This window comes from Monopterus albus, unplaced genomic scaffold (assembly GCF_001952655.1).
Source record: "Monopterus albus unplaced genomic scaffold, M_albus_1.0 scaffold3.1, whole genome shotgun sequence".
NCBI lineage: Eukaryota > Metazoa > Chordata > Actinopteri > Synbranchiformes > Synbranchidae > Monopterus > Monopterus albus.
Genome location: NW_018127883.1, coordinates 5,562,184 through 5,578,117, shown reverse-complemented (window position 1 = coordinate 5,578,117; position 15,934 = coordinate 5,562,184). Strand labels below are relative to the sequence as shown.

General features: G+C 40.5%; 1 protein-coding gene across 1 annotated transcript; it reads right to left on the bottom strand.

Annotated features, from left to right (window-relative positions):
• Positions 1 to 152: 152 nt before the first annotated feature.
• LOC109960800 (opsin-5-like) lies at positions 153 to 5,717 on the bottom strand. Its single transcript, XM_020601166.1, has 6 exons — positions 5,579 to 5,717; positions 4,800 to 5,005; positions 2,005 to 2,104; positions 1,091 to 1,195; positions 789 to 1,012; positions 153 to 623 (listed from the first exon to the last, which is right to left on the bottom strand). The coding sequence occupies exons 1-6, from the start codon at positions 5,715 to 5,717 to the stop codon at positions 153 to 155; spliced, it is 1,245 nt and encodes a 414-aa protein (XP_020456822.1).
• Between the last annotated feature and the right edge of the window lie 10,217 nt (positions 5,718 to 15,934).

Below are 15,934 nucleotides of genomic sequence, written 5' to 3'. Positions count from 1 at the left end.
AGGAAAAAACTCTTTTCAACAGGTGAAAAATCTCACTTGAGATTCAGAAAATAATTTATTAACATTGGTCATACATAAAGTTTATTAACATGGGTAAGACAAAAAAAAACCTCTTAACCTCCCCTTCAAGTGCTGGTTCAAGTAAACAGTTTTCAGATCCTGTCACTCCAGTACTCTGATGTTTCAGTGTGTGAGGGCACGTCATTGTTGGGGACCTCATGTGTTTCAGATGGAGGGGTTTGAGGGGGGCTGTTGACCCGTGAGTCACTGACAGGGTTGGGCTGGTTCAGCTCTCCTGCTGTGTGCTTCATCTCCAGCTTCTGGACAGGTAGAGATGCAGGTGGGGACGGGTTCTCAGCCTTGGGTTTGATGTTTTTAAAGTGTTGCAGAAGCACCACATCCTTACGTGCTTGTGTACATGGCAGCAGAGCAGAGATGTCTTTGCGGAATTTTGAGCTCATACCAAAGTAGATGAGTGGGTTGCAGAAGCTGGCAGACTTGGCAAAGAGACAAGTGATGATACTGGTTGTGCTTGGCACATGGAAGCCCCAGGCCGACCACATAGACACCACTGCATATGGCGACCAGGCCATAATGAAAGCTGAACAGATTACAATGGAGATCTAGAGAGGAACATGAGGGAACAATAGTGAGTGGCATTACATGAGAGGACTTTTATTATTGACAGGCCATTCTTAAGTAGAGCTGTAAAGATTCACATTTTACTTTATCGCTCAAGTCTTTCCAATAAAATCCTCAGAAATAAACAGTTTCTCCTAGTTGCCTACCCTTGTGACATCTCTCTCCACCTTCCTTTGATGGACAGTGAGGAAACCATCAGCTGACACGGCGTTGATGCTTTTCACTGTGTTGATAATGGAGGTGTAGGAGAAGAGCATGGTTATCACCGGGATAAAAAAGCAAAAGATAAGGATGGAGATAATGTAAGACTTGTATATGGTGGAGTAATTGGCTTTGGACCAGTCCACCTCACAGGTGCCATAACCTCGATCTACAGAAAGAGATCAGATTATGACTCATAGTATGTTACAGTTGCTTCTTACTGTTAGGTAAGCATGCAGGGACAGACCTGTGTAGCTGCCCCAGCCCAGCAGTGGAGCAACAGACCAAAACACTGCTCCGGTCCAAATGCAGATGAGTGACACAGCTATGGTGTTCATACTGATACAATATGCTGCAAAAACACACAAGCAACGTGAATACAAGGAAGCATAACATATCTGTGAAATGGCTGTGCAATTGTGTCCTGTGTAAAAAAAGTTCAATATTATGACTTTGGAAAACATGGGACAGAAGAAGTGAGAGGCACTTAATGATCCAACATTCCTGACTTGTTTTGAATGTCAAGATTGTGACATTTATTGAACAATGAAGTCTTACATTAACAGCCTTTGCAAACATCTATGACTGAAAAGGACCTCTGTTGACAAAGTTCACATAGCTTTGTATTCAGGAGAAGAAAAAATTTCAGTCCACTCTATTTCTAAGCAGTACTCTTATGTCAGTATACAGTAGGTACAGTATCGTTTCCAAAACATAATTGCCAACCCATTGCTCTGGGTTACCTTCTGAATTGCCTTATATTGCTGCTTATCTTAACTGATCATATTGCACATACAGTATCTAGAGCAGTAGCAGTAACACTTTGCAATAAATGCAACACAAACTGATTTATATTATATTAGCTTGTGTTTTATGAAAAACTGCAAAGAAAGTTAAAAAGCAGAGGCTCAACCTAATTTCCTTATAATTAAAACATTTTTAAGCATTAGTTACCCCCCAAAATAGAAAATGTCATGTCAGGTTCACTTAATGACACGTTGGAGAAATGTAAATGAAATCACTGAAGCCAAGTTTCTACAGGTTTCACTAGCACTGAAAAACACACTTTAAGCATCAGATAAGAACTGCTGGAATGCAGATCATGTGGTCATAAGCGTTCTTTATATTCTGTCACATAAATTTAGGGAGGTTAGGTCTGACCTTTATTTGGATGGCATCCCTTGATGTATCTGGTGACACTGATAACTGTCAAGGTGTTAATGCTTGCAAGACCAAAGAGTAATGTGAAGAACCCGTCTACCTTGAAGGAGACGATGAGCGGGCATTGGTGAATCATGACATCACATCTTTAACATGTCTTTAAAGGGCCTTAAAGGGCCCGTGACATGTTTTTTCTTTTTTTTTTTTTTTTTTTTTTTACTTATCTACAATGTTAGAACAGTGAATTATCATCCTAGACGTGACCTAAAGCTCAAAAAATGAGGTGTACATATGTTTCTAATATTTCTATGCAGAAGTAAATTGGTTCATACACATCTCGTAAACTCTCGCTCACAAGACTTTTTTCCCCTCCAAAATAAAGTATTACGTGATAGTTTAGGAATTTCCTTGAATGAGCATAAAATCCAGGCCCTTGCACGTTCATGTGAGCTTGCCTGACATCCACCGGTGCCCCCACCATATTGGCAAAATGTTACATTGCCTTGTTTGTTATGTATGTTTTCAGTGAAGCTTATTAAAAAAAAGACATCCACAGTGTAAAAGTGGAGTATTTTGACTGCGCTTAGTTTTGTGGATATATTCTACATCCTGCTGCTGCACTGCGGTCAGAGGATTTGGAGAAAAATCCAGGGCCTGAGGTTACTGCATGTTCGGGAATGCTCCTGTACAAGGACTCGCTGCTTTACCTGACTGGGTTTAACCTACAAGCAGCCAGGCAGTGGAGCCCCAGCTGTGGTTAGCGATCAGCTCATCAACACTGGATTTCCCCGGAGCACAGTGCATGTTTGTTTTGACTGCTTGAGGCCAGTGTGTCTGCCACATGTGATGTGTTGCTGGTTAACCAGAGGAAGAGGCTTTTTGGCTCTCTGATTCTGAAACAACAACAAACTATTTGGAGTTATGAGGGGTGCCAAGTTAATCTAGAGATACCCAAGATTAAACATTAAATGGCTGGAAACAAGCAAAATGAGCACACCATGGGCACTGTAAGGTTGTCACTGGAGCCCCAGGGTGTGTATTCACTGCCCACCTGGTTGTTCCAGGCCCTTATCTGTCGAGCTTGTGTTGCTTTGGGCTTTATCAGATAGAGACAGTTGAACAGCTCATCCTTATTTGATGTGTGCCACAGGTTTTTATAAAAGCTGGCTGACTGCATAACACATTAAACCAAAAGCTTTGTAGCATTCAGGGAAGACATTATTTTAATCACAGCTCTTCTGGCTCCAACGGTGCAACACCCAGCTTCCTGCTGTGCCATTTCCAGGTGACATGGATCAGTTAAGGTCTCTCAGTATCTTTATCTTCCTGAGTCCTAATCCTATTACTGTCAGTCATCACATTTCCCCCCCTCACATTTGGCAGATTACTGTAATGTAAAGCTGTTCAACTGTCTATCTGATAAAGCCCAAAGCAATACAAACTCAACAGATCTAGGCCAGTTTGATTTGAATTAAGAACTGCTCCATTATATATGTTCTGTTTTGATATGACTTTAGGACCAAGTGCATTAAGACATTTCATGCTGTGAACTTTGGATCAAAAACAAATATCAGAGAAGTACTGGCATGAAATCAGATTATTTTTCTACACTAATTTGACAGTCCCTGACAGTCTCTGTATTCCCCTTTGCAACATCAAAGGGTCCAGTAGGACTCTATCATGTTCTGTTATGCCGTGTCCCATAGAGTGCAAAACCAGGGATCTGGCTCAACTTGCAACTGTTCATGTCCCATCATGCACCATGCAGTGATCTGCTAATGTTTCTCATGTGCCTGTCTCCTTCACCTTCCTGTTCCTTTCCCCCTCTGTTTCTGTCAGTTTGAGCATTTGCTTTGTTTTCTTCTGATGCTTTATCTCTGCCATGGGAGGGTAAAATGACAGGGGTGTCCAACAACCCCAATATTTGTGCTTCACATAAAAATCTCAGACTGAACATCTGGGAGAGGAGATCACTTCAGTGACTGCACTGAAGCCTGAGAGTAGTAAATCTCAATTTACAGCATCTCTCCAAGTCAAATTTTGGGGGTGTTTGCTTCTGAGACTGAGAGTTTTTGGGCTACACCAGCTTGTTTTTGTACAATTCCTATGAGAGTTCATTCACTGCAGCACAGATAGCACAGCACCTACAACAGCTAGCCTTGAGCAAGAAAAATACCCTGAATGCATTCCAAGCTAAAGAATTAAAATTAATTCATATCAAGCTGAGTCTTTGGTAGGACGGTTTCCCCATTTCCCATTTTATACAATTACTGGATGCAATTTAACAACTTAAGAGCATGCAATAAAATTATACAACAAATGTTTTCCCTGCAGCTTGTTTGTTTTCTGTTTGGTTGTTGACAGGTGCCATACTGTTCAAACAGTTCACCCCATTTAAAGGCCTCCACAGTGGTAATCTGATTACAGATTTAACCTTCAGCCCACATAGCTACTAACATACTGTAATTCCTTGCACATACACACACTCTCATGTGCATACTCACTTTATTGTAAGACCTCTACAGACTCTTTTAATTACTTCATTAATTGGGATTGCGAAAGAGAGCAGGTGCATATGCACATGATTTGTTTTGTTTTATTTTGTTTTTCCAACTCTGCGTCATCACTTTCAGGCTATTTCAGTCAAATAATCCTGGGATTTGATGAACTGTAATGCAATGAACAGCATCACAAGTTAGGCTTTGGTGGGAGATTGTATGAGATAATAAATATTAAATATTAACTCTTTTAAATATCATTTTTTAAATCAAGAGTTTTCTGGCAGTTGTTTTTACCTGGCAGGTCCAGATCCAGGTGATTAAATACCCATCATCCTTGAAGATATTGAATATTTCTAGGATTCCTCTGGAGTAGCCAAACACTGAGATGCTGGCATCAGAAATGACAAGACTTAGAGTGAGGAAATCTGTTGGCTGAAGTGAGGCCCACTGTCTATGGAGCACAAACATGACCAAACTGCTTCCAAGCCAGGACATCCATCCTACAAAGAGATAAACATACAGTGTATTACATATTTAATAGTAGCAGTATAGTGGCTAGTATACCCAAGTCAGTCCTGAAGAGCAGCAGAGGAGGGTGCAGTACAATATAAATAGAACAGAGTAGTGTAATATATAATGCTGCAGTGGAGTGGAGTAAAGTAAACTACTAAGTAAAACCTAATAATACTTATACAACAGGCACAAAACCCCTTGACTGCGATAGTAGACATGGGCCCACAGACAGTGCCACCAACACAAACCAAACTGTCAGAGTCAGCGGAGGCCTGGCCTTTGGAAACATGAGAAACAACAATAGTTGTTGTTGACTCTTACATAATGTTTGGCTCCTTCTTGATAGTGTTTTGTTGTAGGATAATGAAAGACAAAACCATTTCTGAAGGCCTATATTTTTTGCTGTATAGTTATAAAACCAGAACCAGTTGTAAACTAGTAAAGCATTTTTGCATATATGCAATTTCACAGGCATAAATCTGTGGCACCTTTCAGTAGTATACATCAAAATGAAAAATGCTTTTGACATGGGCATTCTCAGTGTATGGCAGTTGACTTACCCAGCACTAACAGATAGACTCCAATGCTGGCTTCTCCTTGTTCAGATAGAGGAGTGTCTATACGCAGAGTACTGAGATTGTTATTCCTCCATGGAATATTCACTACTTTCAGAGGCGAGCTCTTCAGTGTTATTTCCATGGCCTGTGTTTCGATGCCAAGGCATGAATCCCTACTGTCATCTACAGCAGCTCTGCTCCCTTCTGCTTCCAGTACACACTGTTGTGCTACACCAGTAGGGATGACCGTTCAGTTCATTTAAAAACCAGCTTAGTCACTAATACCACAATATTCACTGTCTAAATGATTGCAGCTGTAATCCTATGTCTTAATTAAGCAGATAGAGCTTTTGGGTGGAAATCCTAGCTAAGACGGGAGTATGTAGTCAGCTACTCCACTAATGGAAGTGTTTTTCATGTAGCCTGAATCAATGAAAGTCAAGGTAAGCGCTTCAGCAGAGTACAAGTGTAGACAAACAGTGTTCTTAAGCTAATTACCACACAAACAATGATACTTTATTGAACACACCCATTAAACATTCAAAGTGCTGAGGGAAGATATTAGTGAACTTTTGGATTTAATAACTGCACAAAGCTTCTTTGGCAGCAGTAACCTCAAACCAGAGCTTCCTGTAGCTGTGGATTGGACCTGCACAACTTTCAGGAGGAATTTTGGACCGTTCTTCCTCATAGAACTGCTTCTATGAGGAATCCAGGATTCCTCAATAAACCTTAGAATTCATTTCCCCTCCACAGTGGCAGCTGTCCAGGCCCAGAGGCAGCAAAGCAGGCCCATATCACTTCACCACTGGGATGATGTTTTCATTTCATGGAGAGCTGATGTAGCAGTGAGGAGAAAGAACTGAAGGAGAACAAAGAAATGAAGACAAAGAAGGGGAAGAAAAAGAGGAACAGGAGGGCAGCAGAACATCCTTCCTCCTGAAAACCCCTTTCCTACCTTACCTACTCCTCACTGCCTCTAATCCTTCCTACCCTCACTCTTACCTACTCAAATCCCAACCCATTCCTTCTTGTTCATGTATTACAAATAAACATGTACATTGTTGAACTCAGTTCTGCTGAAGTAAAACTGCATCAACCTGTGTCTACATTTCAGAAAATACAATACACATCATTTTGTCAGGTTTGCTCGGCTGCACCTTCCTCTCTTGCTTTTCTCACTCTGGTTTTGCTTCTTTACCCTGATTACACAATCTGGCATACCCGCCCCACTTACACTGATTCTCACCAGCTGCACTTTATAAGTTTCCTCCCTATTTATACCCTGCTCACCATTCACTCCCTTGCCAGTTCAATCCCTATTCTCAGGCCCCTTTGCTCGTTGTTTTCTCCAGTCTACCAGTTACTGTTTCTCTTAGTCTTTACGTTATACTCATAGCTCCTGCTTACCCTAGGTCTCTTCTTCTCCAAGCAAATTCATTTTCGTCCATTCTCCTGCTGTTCTTTCTTCGGCTATGGACCTCTCCTCTGGACCCTGGAACTACTCAGCCCTGCCAGTCTCCACCATACAGGTTGATGCACAGTCTCCATTAACTGTCCATGCATGCTCCTGTCTCCTCAGACATCATCGCTTCACCCACGACCAGTTCAGGAGTGACCCCAGTGTCCGCAGCCTGGTCTGTAACCATCCATCTCACCATTGACCGTTTTCCACTGCTGCAGATCGACACCCGGTTAACTCTTCATCACTCCACACCTATCTGTTTACGTAACTGTGGCTTGCACTGTAAATAAATCTGACACTACTTGCACCGAAGCTAGCTACCTGGGTCCATCTCAGTGACAGGCAAGACAATCTCCCCACTCTGATTCTTTTGCAGGACGTAAACTTTACTCATGACTGGACCTTCGCACCTGAAGTTTTTTGTGGAGGTCCATGCACTTTTCCTAACGTAACTACAGCCATAGTGAAAATAAACTACACCCTTCTTCAGTTCTGTTTTTATTTATCAGGCCTGAAAAACATTTGTGTGGAAACAATTATTCAGAAGTTTCATTCAGTATACTCAGACCTTCATTCCATATTTTCAAGTTTCATTCAATCTCTTCTGTTTTCTCAAACATAACTGCCTAAACAGCATGCCATACAGGCCAACATGGAGAAACATCTTCTCACTGTATAGTGTTTGATTAAAGCAGTGTGTAACAATGCTAGTGAACAAGCTGTACTGTATTGGTCTGGCAATAATTTATATCATCCTGGTTAAAAGAAAGCACATTCATCTAAATGCACAATGAGGCCAGAAGTAGCATGTAAAGCATAATTAAGTTTGAGTTGTGTTTGATGCATTTGATAACAAAGTCACTGTGCTCCGACATCAGTGGGACAGCATTTGGCACTTCTGTGGAACCCTCCCATATTTTCTATAGTACAGTCAGAAACAGAAAAAGCAAACTAAGCCATAGAAGTGTTATGGGAATTATGGGAACGCATGCTGGTGCAGTTTTATTGATTAAAATCCTGTCGCCGTATATAAACCTATCTCCCCTCCTCCACCTCTCTCCTCTTCACAGTGAGCTTCTTTGTGAAAACACACGTACCAAAGGGGTAACCTGACTGACACTCTTCAGTCTGTGTTTAGATCACAGTGTACACCTTGTTTCCCTCCTCTGGTCACCACAGAGCAGAGCTGCTCTCAGGATGTGGAGGGAAGGAGGGATGCTGCTTCTAGATGCCTCAGTGCTTCCTCATCTTCCTCATCACACCGCTTCTTTGAGTCTCTCAAAGCCCAAGTGGAGAGAGAGAGAGACACAGAGCTGAAGGGAGAGTGAACCTCTAACTGTCACCCATCCAGCAGCAAACACAGAACCCAGTCATCTTATACCCATACCTTTACCCAGAGACACCGCACGGTGCAGCTTGAACTCTGCAGTGATCTTTGTGTGTTCAGCCCACAGTGACACAGAGGCTTCCTGCTGTCTCTGTGGCATGAGTCCTTCTGGTTACAGCGATAATGGCTGCGGGAGGCATCATACAAAATCCTCACAGTACAATCAAGCCATTCATAGCCAACAGTGCCAAATATTAACATGCTGTCTTTACTACATGACAGGTCTTACTGTGTCTTATGGTAACATTGTTATTGTAATTTTCATGAATGATCTTTTCACCTACCATAGTTAGGAATGGCATCCTCTTACAGTGAAAGTGAAGAGATTAGACTGTCTGCCAGCAAGCCAGCAGTGCTTGTCATGCCATCACTGTGCAGGACAGCTGCTACTGGGATTGCACTGCTAATAAGCTCAAAGGCCAAAGAAGAGCCTGCATTCAGCAGTTTCTAAGGACAAGAAAAGATCCATGACGGTCAACAGCAGACATAAGACAAGCATGTGAAGGCTGGGTATGGTAATCAGCCTGTAATCACCCAGGCATTTATGCTCTCTTTTGGCAAAGTTACATACATATATATATATTTTTACACATGTTTTGCTAAGCTAAGCTCAAAGTAATGGCATGTACTGTTCACTGTTCAAGTGTTAGCACATTATAGCAAAACATCAAGGTTAAGTTAAATCGTCTCCTGTAGGCTTTGGCATGTTTGTGTGTGTGTGCGCGTGTGTGAAGCCTGGTGATCACAGTGTAGCAACAGTAGGCCACTGAATCATTAGGCTTATCATGATTACTCTCTCTTTCTCTGTCTCTCGGTCAAGTGAAGCCTTGGATGTGAGGTTAAAAGCTCACAATTTTCCAAATGGAAAGTCACAGACACAGAAGCTGTTATGAAGGTGTGTGTTAAAGGCTATGAGCTGTCTAAGGGCAACAAAGCCTCACTTCACAGAGGACATATACCAAGTCAGACCAACACAGGTTTACAAAAGGTCTACACACTTTCTCTCTCTCCCTGTCACTGAACGACAGACACAGGGAATGCTTGTATGAAGGCTTCACATGGTATGGAGATGTAAATGGCTTGCTTGTCATTTTTTTAGTCAATCTGTGCATGATTTTATTTATATGTGTTTCATTGCAATGCATTTTTCTGTATCTCCTTTTAGTTCACAGCTATTTAAAAAAACAAATCTGGGTCAACGTAGTCTACAGGTTTCTAGAGGAAATCTGATACAAATCTCTAATAAAGGATGTTTGTCAGAAATTATAGAAAGATATAGAAGTGACTATCATTTTTCAGAAACAGCGCAGCTAACTTAAAAGGAGCACCCAAAGGAAGCAGGCACATGTCCAATAAAACTTTATTAACCACCTTTACCTAACCACAACATGTTCACACCTCCCCAAAGGGATTGTTTTTGGGTAATATCAGTTTAAAGAAGTGAGGAATTAATTGTTATTCACCAGAGTACAACAGGAAAGGTCCTGTAAATTGATGGGTTCGCTGATATCATTGAGATGAGGTTAGACCAGGACAGGACTCCTTAGATTCAATTTCATAGATCTGAAATTTGTGAAATACTCCTCACATGGCAAAGGTATTAGAAATCCCTCAGTGAAGCTCACAATTCATGCACTGATTTTAGCACAGGTACAAAGACTAGGCTGTTTTTCCATTTCCCTCTTGCACCAAAACAGTTCTCTGCTCTGACAAGGCAGGCTTGCAGCCATTGAGCTCACAGAGCTTTAGTTTTGACGTCCAGTTGAGCTTTATGAAATGGCACCCAGGAAAAGAGCACTTTATATCATCGGTCTTATCTGCATGTATTATATTCAGGAGTAAAGGGCTGCACTCCTGGATAATACCTCATAATAAACCCTATAGGGAAATAGATGAATTGTTTAGTACAGACAGACAGACAGACAGACAGACAGACAGACAGATAGATAGATAGATAGATAGATAGATAGATAGATATATAGATACAGCAGATAGATCTCGAAGGAAATTCAGGTATGCATTTAAAAGCAAATGAACACAGGCTCTGTGTCAGTTGGCATGGATTGGTTTTGTGGTTCAAGATCTTTGGCTCTGAACCACATGCAAACATTTATGTGGGCACTGGGAGCAATTTGCAGTTTCTCCTCTAAGGTCTGTTTGTTTAAGCAGGTAGCTTGTGTAAGTACATCTCATTTAGAGTTGAATGTATTCCTTTTCTGAAGGGATCTTCACACCAGTTTTGACTCCAGGGAATATTTTGTCAGAATATGGATGTGGAAATATAAAATGCACAAATAAAATTCTACATCCTGTTGGGATATTCTGCTCTGATCCTAATATGGACACAGTCAGATACATGGGTCATTTCCAAAGGAAAACCGAAGTGCACACTTATACCTTACACAGATTTCCAAGGATCTTTAATTGACATTTTGTTCTGTTAACTGTTTGATGTCTAACAAACTGTTGCTTCTGCTTCCATTGCATCATTCTTATGCATAGTAGCTGGCACCTTTGAAGCACTGTTTGGCACCATGGAGAGAATACTATAGCTCTATGTATTGGCTTCCTTCATCTAAGTGAAAGGTTTGTTCTCCGGCACTAGAGCCTTGATACTGTCCTCAGACCTTGTGTGATTTGAAGTGATTACTATCCTACTAACTCCCAACAAACTGACAACCTAATCTCTTTGGATCTCTTTGGATCTCTTTGCACATCTCTTTGGATATATCAAGGAAAGTAATCTTGCCCACTAATCTGATGGACGTCTCTGTTAGTGGTGGAAAGGACCAAACAAGCTTGAAGCTGTCGGTCAGGATTAAAGTTACATCAAACAAGCATTTCAAATCTCTTTAAAAAAGCGTGACCCAAGGCATAGAAGCTTTCAGCTGTCCAGAAACCCCACCAGAGTCACTGAGTTGACCCGTGTGTGACAGAAGGTTCGTAGGTTGCACCATTCTCCTCTCTCAGCAAAAACCTATTAACCTTGAAGATGACACTTTCTACACCTGATGACCCATGACAGCCCTGCATGAGCCTAATTAAGAGCGAGCAAAACAACTTTCAAACTGACCTATTGATCTCTGGGTGAGTCTGGCCCCTTCAAAGCTCCTTTGAAGCCTCTGGTTATTTGTTACTGAATTTCACATGTAGTTCTAAATGTTTAGATGTTGTAAGAAACACACAGAAGGTGTGGAACATTATAGAAATGTGAATGCACTAGATCAGCTGAATCAACCAAATCATATGGAAAGTCTTTTCATTTACACTAATTCACATGAAGGGCCACAGAGTACTGGAGTATAGCCCAGCTTTGAATGAAAGGGAATGAAACACTTGTTACTCAAACTCATAACTACAAGTAACTTAAGGGAATAGTTTAACATTTTCTGATATTCATTTTCTTGCTGGAGGTTACTTGAGACAATTGATACCACTTCATCTCTGCAGCCACTTAACTTACATTTTAGCGTTGACTGGAAATAGGAGAAACAGCTATAAATTTTGATCTGTCCAAAGTTTCTAGACAACCACACTCTAGTAAGTTACTGTTCCCAGACAAAAAAAGTCCAACACAAAACCCCTGATTAAACCACAACTTGATGTTTTTATACTTTGTTTTTCATATGGATTAAATAAATGAGATATAACATGTTAAATTGTGCTGAAAAAACTTAGAAAAAAATCAACAGGACTAGGTTTTTAGGTCAACAATGTTTCACCTCTCATCCAAGAGGCTTCATCAGTTCTGCCCGACGGGCGTTGAGTCAGAGACAGAGTATTTATCCCCAATGGTGGTGTTTCAGTCAGTCATTTGAGTTGGGTTTAGTCTACCTTACTGGAATATTTTCCATATCTAAACCCAAATGTAAATCATAATACGCAAACCATTAGTTCACTGTGTTGCATCATGGAAACCCAAGTAGATTTTGCCCTTGGTTTTATTGATTTCATAAAGCTCTACTGATCCCCATGAAGAAAGTAGGTCATTGTAGTGACAGAGATACTAGAAGAATACACACTAGTGCAAAACAATGTAATACAAAAAATGCATAAAAGGACATACTGAGGCTAGTCAAAACTCAAATTGTGTTTTCTATACTTCACCAATTTATATTTTATAACATGTACCAAAATTATGCAAAGCGGTGCAGTTATTCATGTGACAAACTGATCCAGCACTGGTTGGCCCATTGTAATTGTAATTATGGAATATTATACATTACGTAGAGTATTTTACACACACTTTGTAAGCTGCGATACAAAGGCCATGCAGACCTTGCTATGAAATTGTTTCATTACTAGTTACAGTATGTATTGGTTAATGTGCAGAAATACATACAAGTCAGTTGCATATAGACAGATGATAAATGTACATGATGCACAGAAATATACAGAGTACAAGGTAGATGAAGGGAGACAAGTTCTTAAAAGTCTTTTGAGCTACTTTTTCTAGTTCATTTCCATATGTGAAGGTTCAACTTTCTGAATCCTGGTCTCACTTAAAAGGAAACACTTTCAAGACCACCTGGACAACATACCAGACTGTCCATATAGTGACTCACTTAAGCATTCAACACCCAGCTGTACAACATCTGGCGAGATCTGGACTTCACTAAAAGTACCTGCCACATGGTATTCTATATTAACTATGCTGAGGCAGTAGTTCCAGTAGACACTGTTCTTATCTCTGTTTATATAATCATTTGTAATTATGTCCAAAATGTACCTGTCATTAATCAGGAATGTAACACCACATAAACGCTGAGCTGTCATAAATATGAGCGATGAAAGGACAGTGAGGAAGGATACAATAAATATTGTCAGCCACTGAGGATCCCACTGCAGTGTGTGCCATAAATAACATGTCCTCACAAACAGTTGCTTATTTACACATCTAGCTGTTACTAAGTAACAGTGGGACATCTGAACAATGAGCTGAAAGACTCTATACAATTCCACAAAGCCAGCTGCAAATGCAGGTGATAATTCTCTGTACATTCATCGCTACAAACAACCCCATTCACACGGCCCTATTTTTTTCAATGTTCTGAATATACTCATAAAGTGCTCACAGAAAACTGCCACATATGACACAAGTGTTCCCTTTGTCACGCTTTTTATTGCTGTGGTAACAAGCCTCCATGCAGTATGATGCCAGTACCACTTAGCCCATTGCAGTGGTTAATTCAAGTGTCATCTGCCCAGCAGACACCTATGCTGTGGCATACTTTGTTGTACTGGTCATGTGACATGGACCAAGGTCACTTCCTTGACTAAGTGCTTCTAATTTTACAGTTTCTGAAATCGGTATTGCCAGAAATATAATTATGATTAGATGAAGAAGTAATGAATTATGATCCTAAGCCATTCTTTTTAATCACTCCAAGTTACCACACAAAGCTACAAACTGATACAGTGTACCACAAAGTAAAGAGCTACAAAGTATCGCAAAAAGTGTTATGTGTGTACGTGTGTTGTGAGTAGTGCTGTGAGACGCTGTGAGACGCTGTAGGACACAGAGAAATGAAAACGCTGCAGGCCTGTTCCTGGGCGTGTGGCCAAAACAGTCTGCTTTGAAACATCCCGATGAAACTGAACCTCTCCGTAGGCTCATTTCACCAGGAAGTCTTTGATAGATTTTGATATCCTGTCCTGTTACATGAATCACGATGAACAGGTACACATGACATCTACCCATGAGTGATCACAACAAAACAGTTTTCTGTTATGAGCCATTACACAGTGTAAAATGTTATTGCTCTTTGGTTTTGCTGAGGTTTGTTTCAATGGAGTTAAGTCACTTTACACGTCAAATTTCACATTCATAAATTACTTTTGTGTGTTTTATTCATGCTGTTAAAGAACACTTACAAAGTGCATGTCAGCAGGTTCATAACTGCAATTTGTGATTCCATAAATTGCTTCATTTCTTTTGAGTGTTTTGCTAGTGCCAAGGCAGGAATGTGTGTTATGCCTGACTCTCTGAATACCTGCCAAAGCACATCATGGTCAAAAGGCCTATGTTTAATTGCTTAGATTTTACCTATTGGACCACGTAGAAATGAGTTTGGATAAGAGCAGATGTGTGTGTTTTTTGGCAACTTAAAGACTCATAAAGCCATTAGCAAGATGCTCAAGATTGTATTTTATTAAGAAGAAGAACTCATTTGCTGATTGATAGACCTGTTTCATTTTTTACACCAGTGGCACCATGGTCTTCAGGATGGCAGTGTCACTTGTTTGTTCCACTATTTTGAACCATTTCTTAAATATCTCAGAACTGTTAAGACATTTCAATTTGTACAGACATGCATGGTCCCCAGAAGAACTGTCTTTGGTGATGCTCTTTGGTGATCAACTTTTCCTCTTGTACCATCATGAGGCTGGTTTTGAGTGAAGTATCTTAACAACTGGCAGATGGACTGTCATGTGATTTAGAAAAGGTCACTACTGGATAAATTCTAATGATTATGGTGATCCCCTGACTTTCCATTTACATGTAGCGCTATCAGTCAAAGTTTTGAGCAAATAAATATGAATAAATGATAAATATTTTGGGTTTAGTACTAATTGGTGAATGTTAGTAGGCTAATAAGCTAAAATAAGACAGCAAAAATAGTAAATATTTCCTGTTGAGCTGTTACATATGACTACAGGTTAGACTACTATATAATAAGATTATAATCAGATCACCTTTTGTACAACATTAGATTTAATCCTGGACTCTGAGGGCAGAGATCTTATTAACTTGAGTAGTGTGAGTTGAGATAGGGCTGGCTATCTAATGTTGCACAGTGAACTTGACCAAGGTCAGAGGTCGAGCTGAACCACCACTATTGTCTTGATATGAATGGGCAACAAAGAGATTAAAAGATAACAACAAAGGGAGCAGAAAAAGCAGTATGATGACAGACAGAGAGAGCATTATTATTGCAAGAATGCTCGGCCCTATCTACACTTTCACTTTTCATCAAAGTGTTTTGGCTGCACATAAGCTGAAGGAATGCACTGCAGGGCAGCTTGCAACTCAGGATGACAGTTCACCATTCCCCTCAGCATCATCTCTCCACCCCTGCTTGCATCAAATCCACGTCTCAACACGTTCACCCTAGTTCAAATTCAGTATTTATCTTGAGCATTATCTGGGGATGATACTGTACTTGCCTAGCCAAAGGAAGGACATTACTATTCTCTTCCATTAATCAGTTGCATGTAGCCTTATTTAGCTTTTTGTTTAGAGAACCAACCAGATGTGAAACTGAAAACACCTTTTTTAGAGAGGTGTTGACAAACTGCATGGACTGACGTCAAGTCTAATACATCTGCACAGTTTCCATGAAGTCATAGGCAGGGATTGGCTCCTGATGACCTTGCAAAGGTTTGCTGAGATGAATGGCTTTGCGGGTCATGTGCAGACATGACAGAGTTCACCACTCTCCTCTGTCCACTTCTGTTTTAATACAGCTTTGTGGCTACAGGCTGTTGTGGGAAAGATATTCATGAA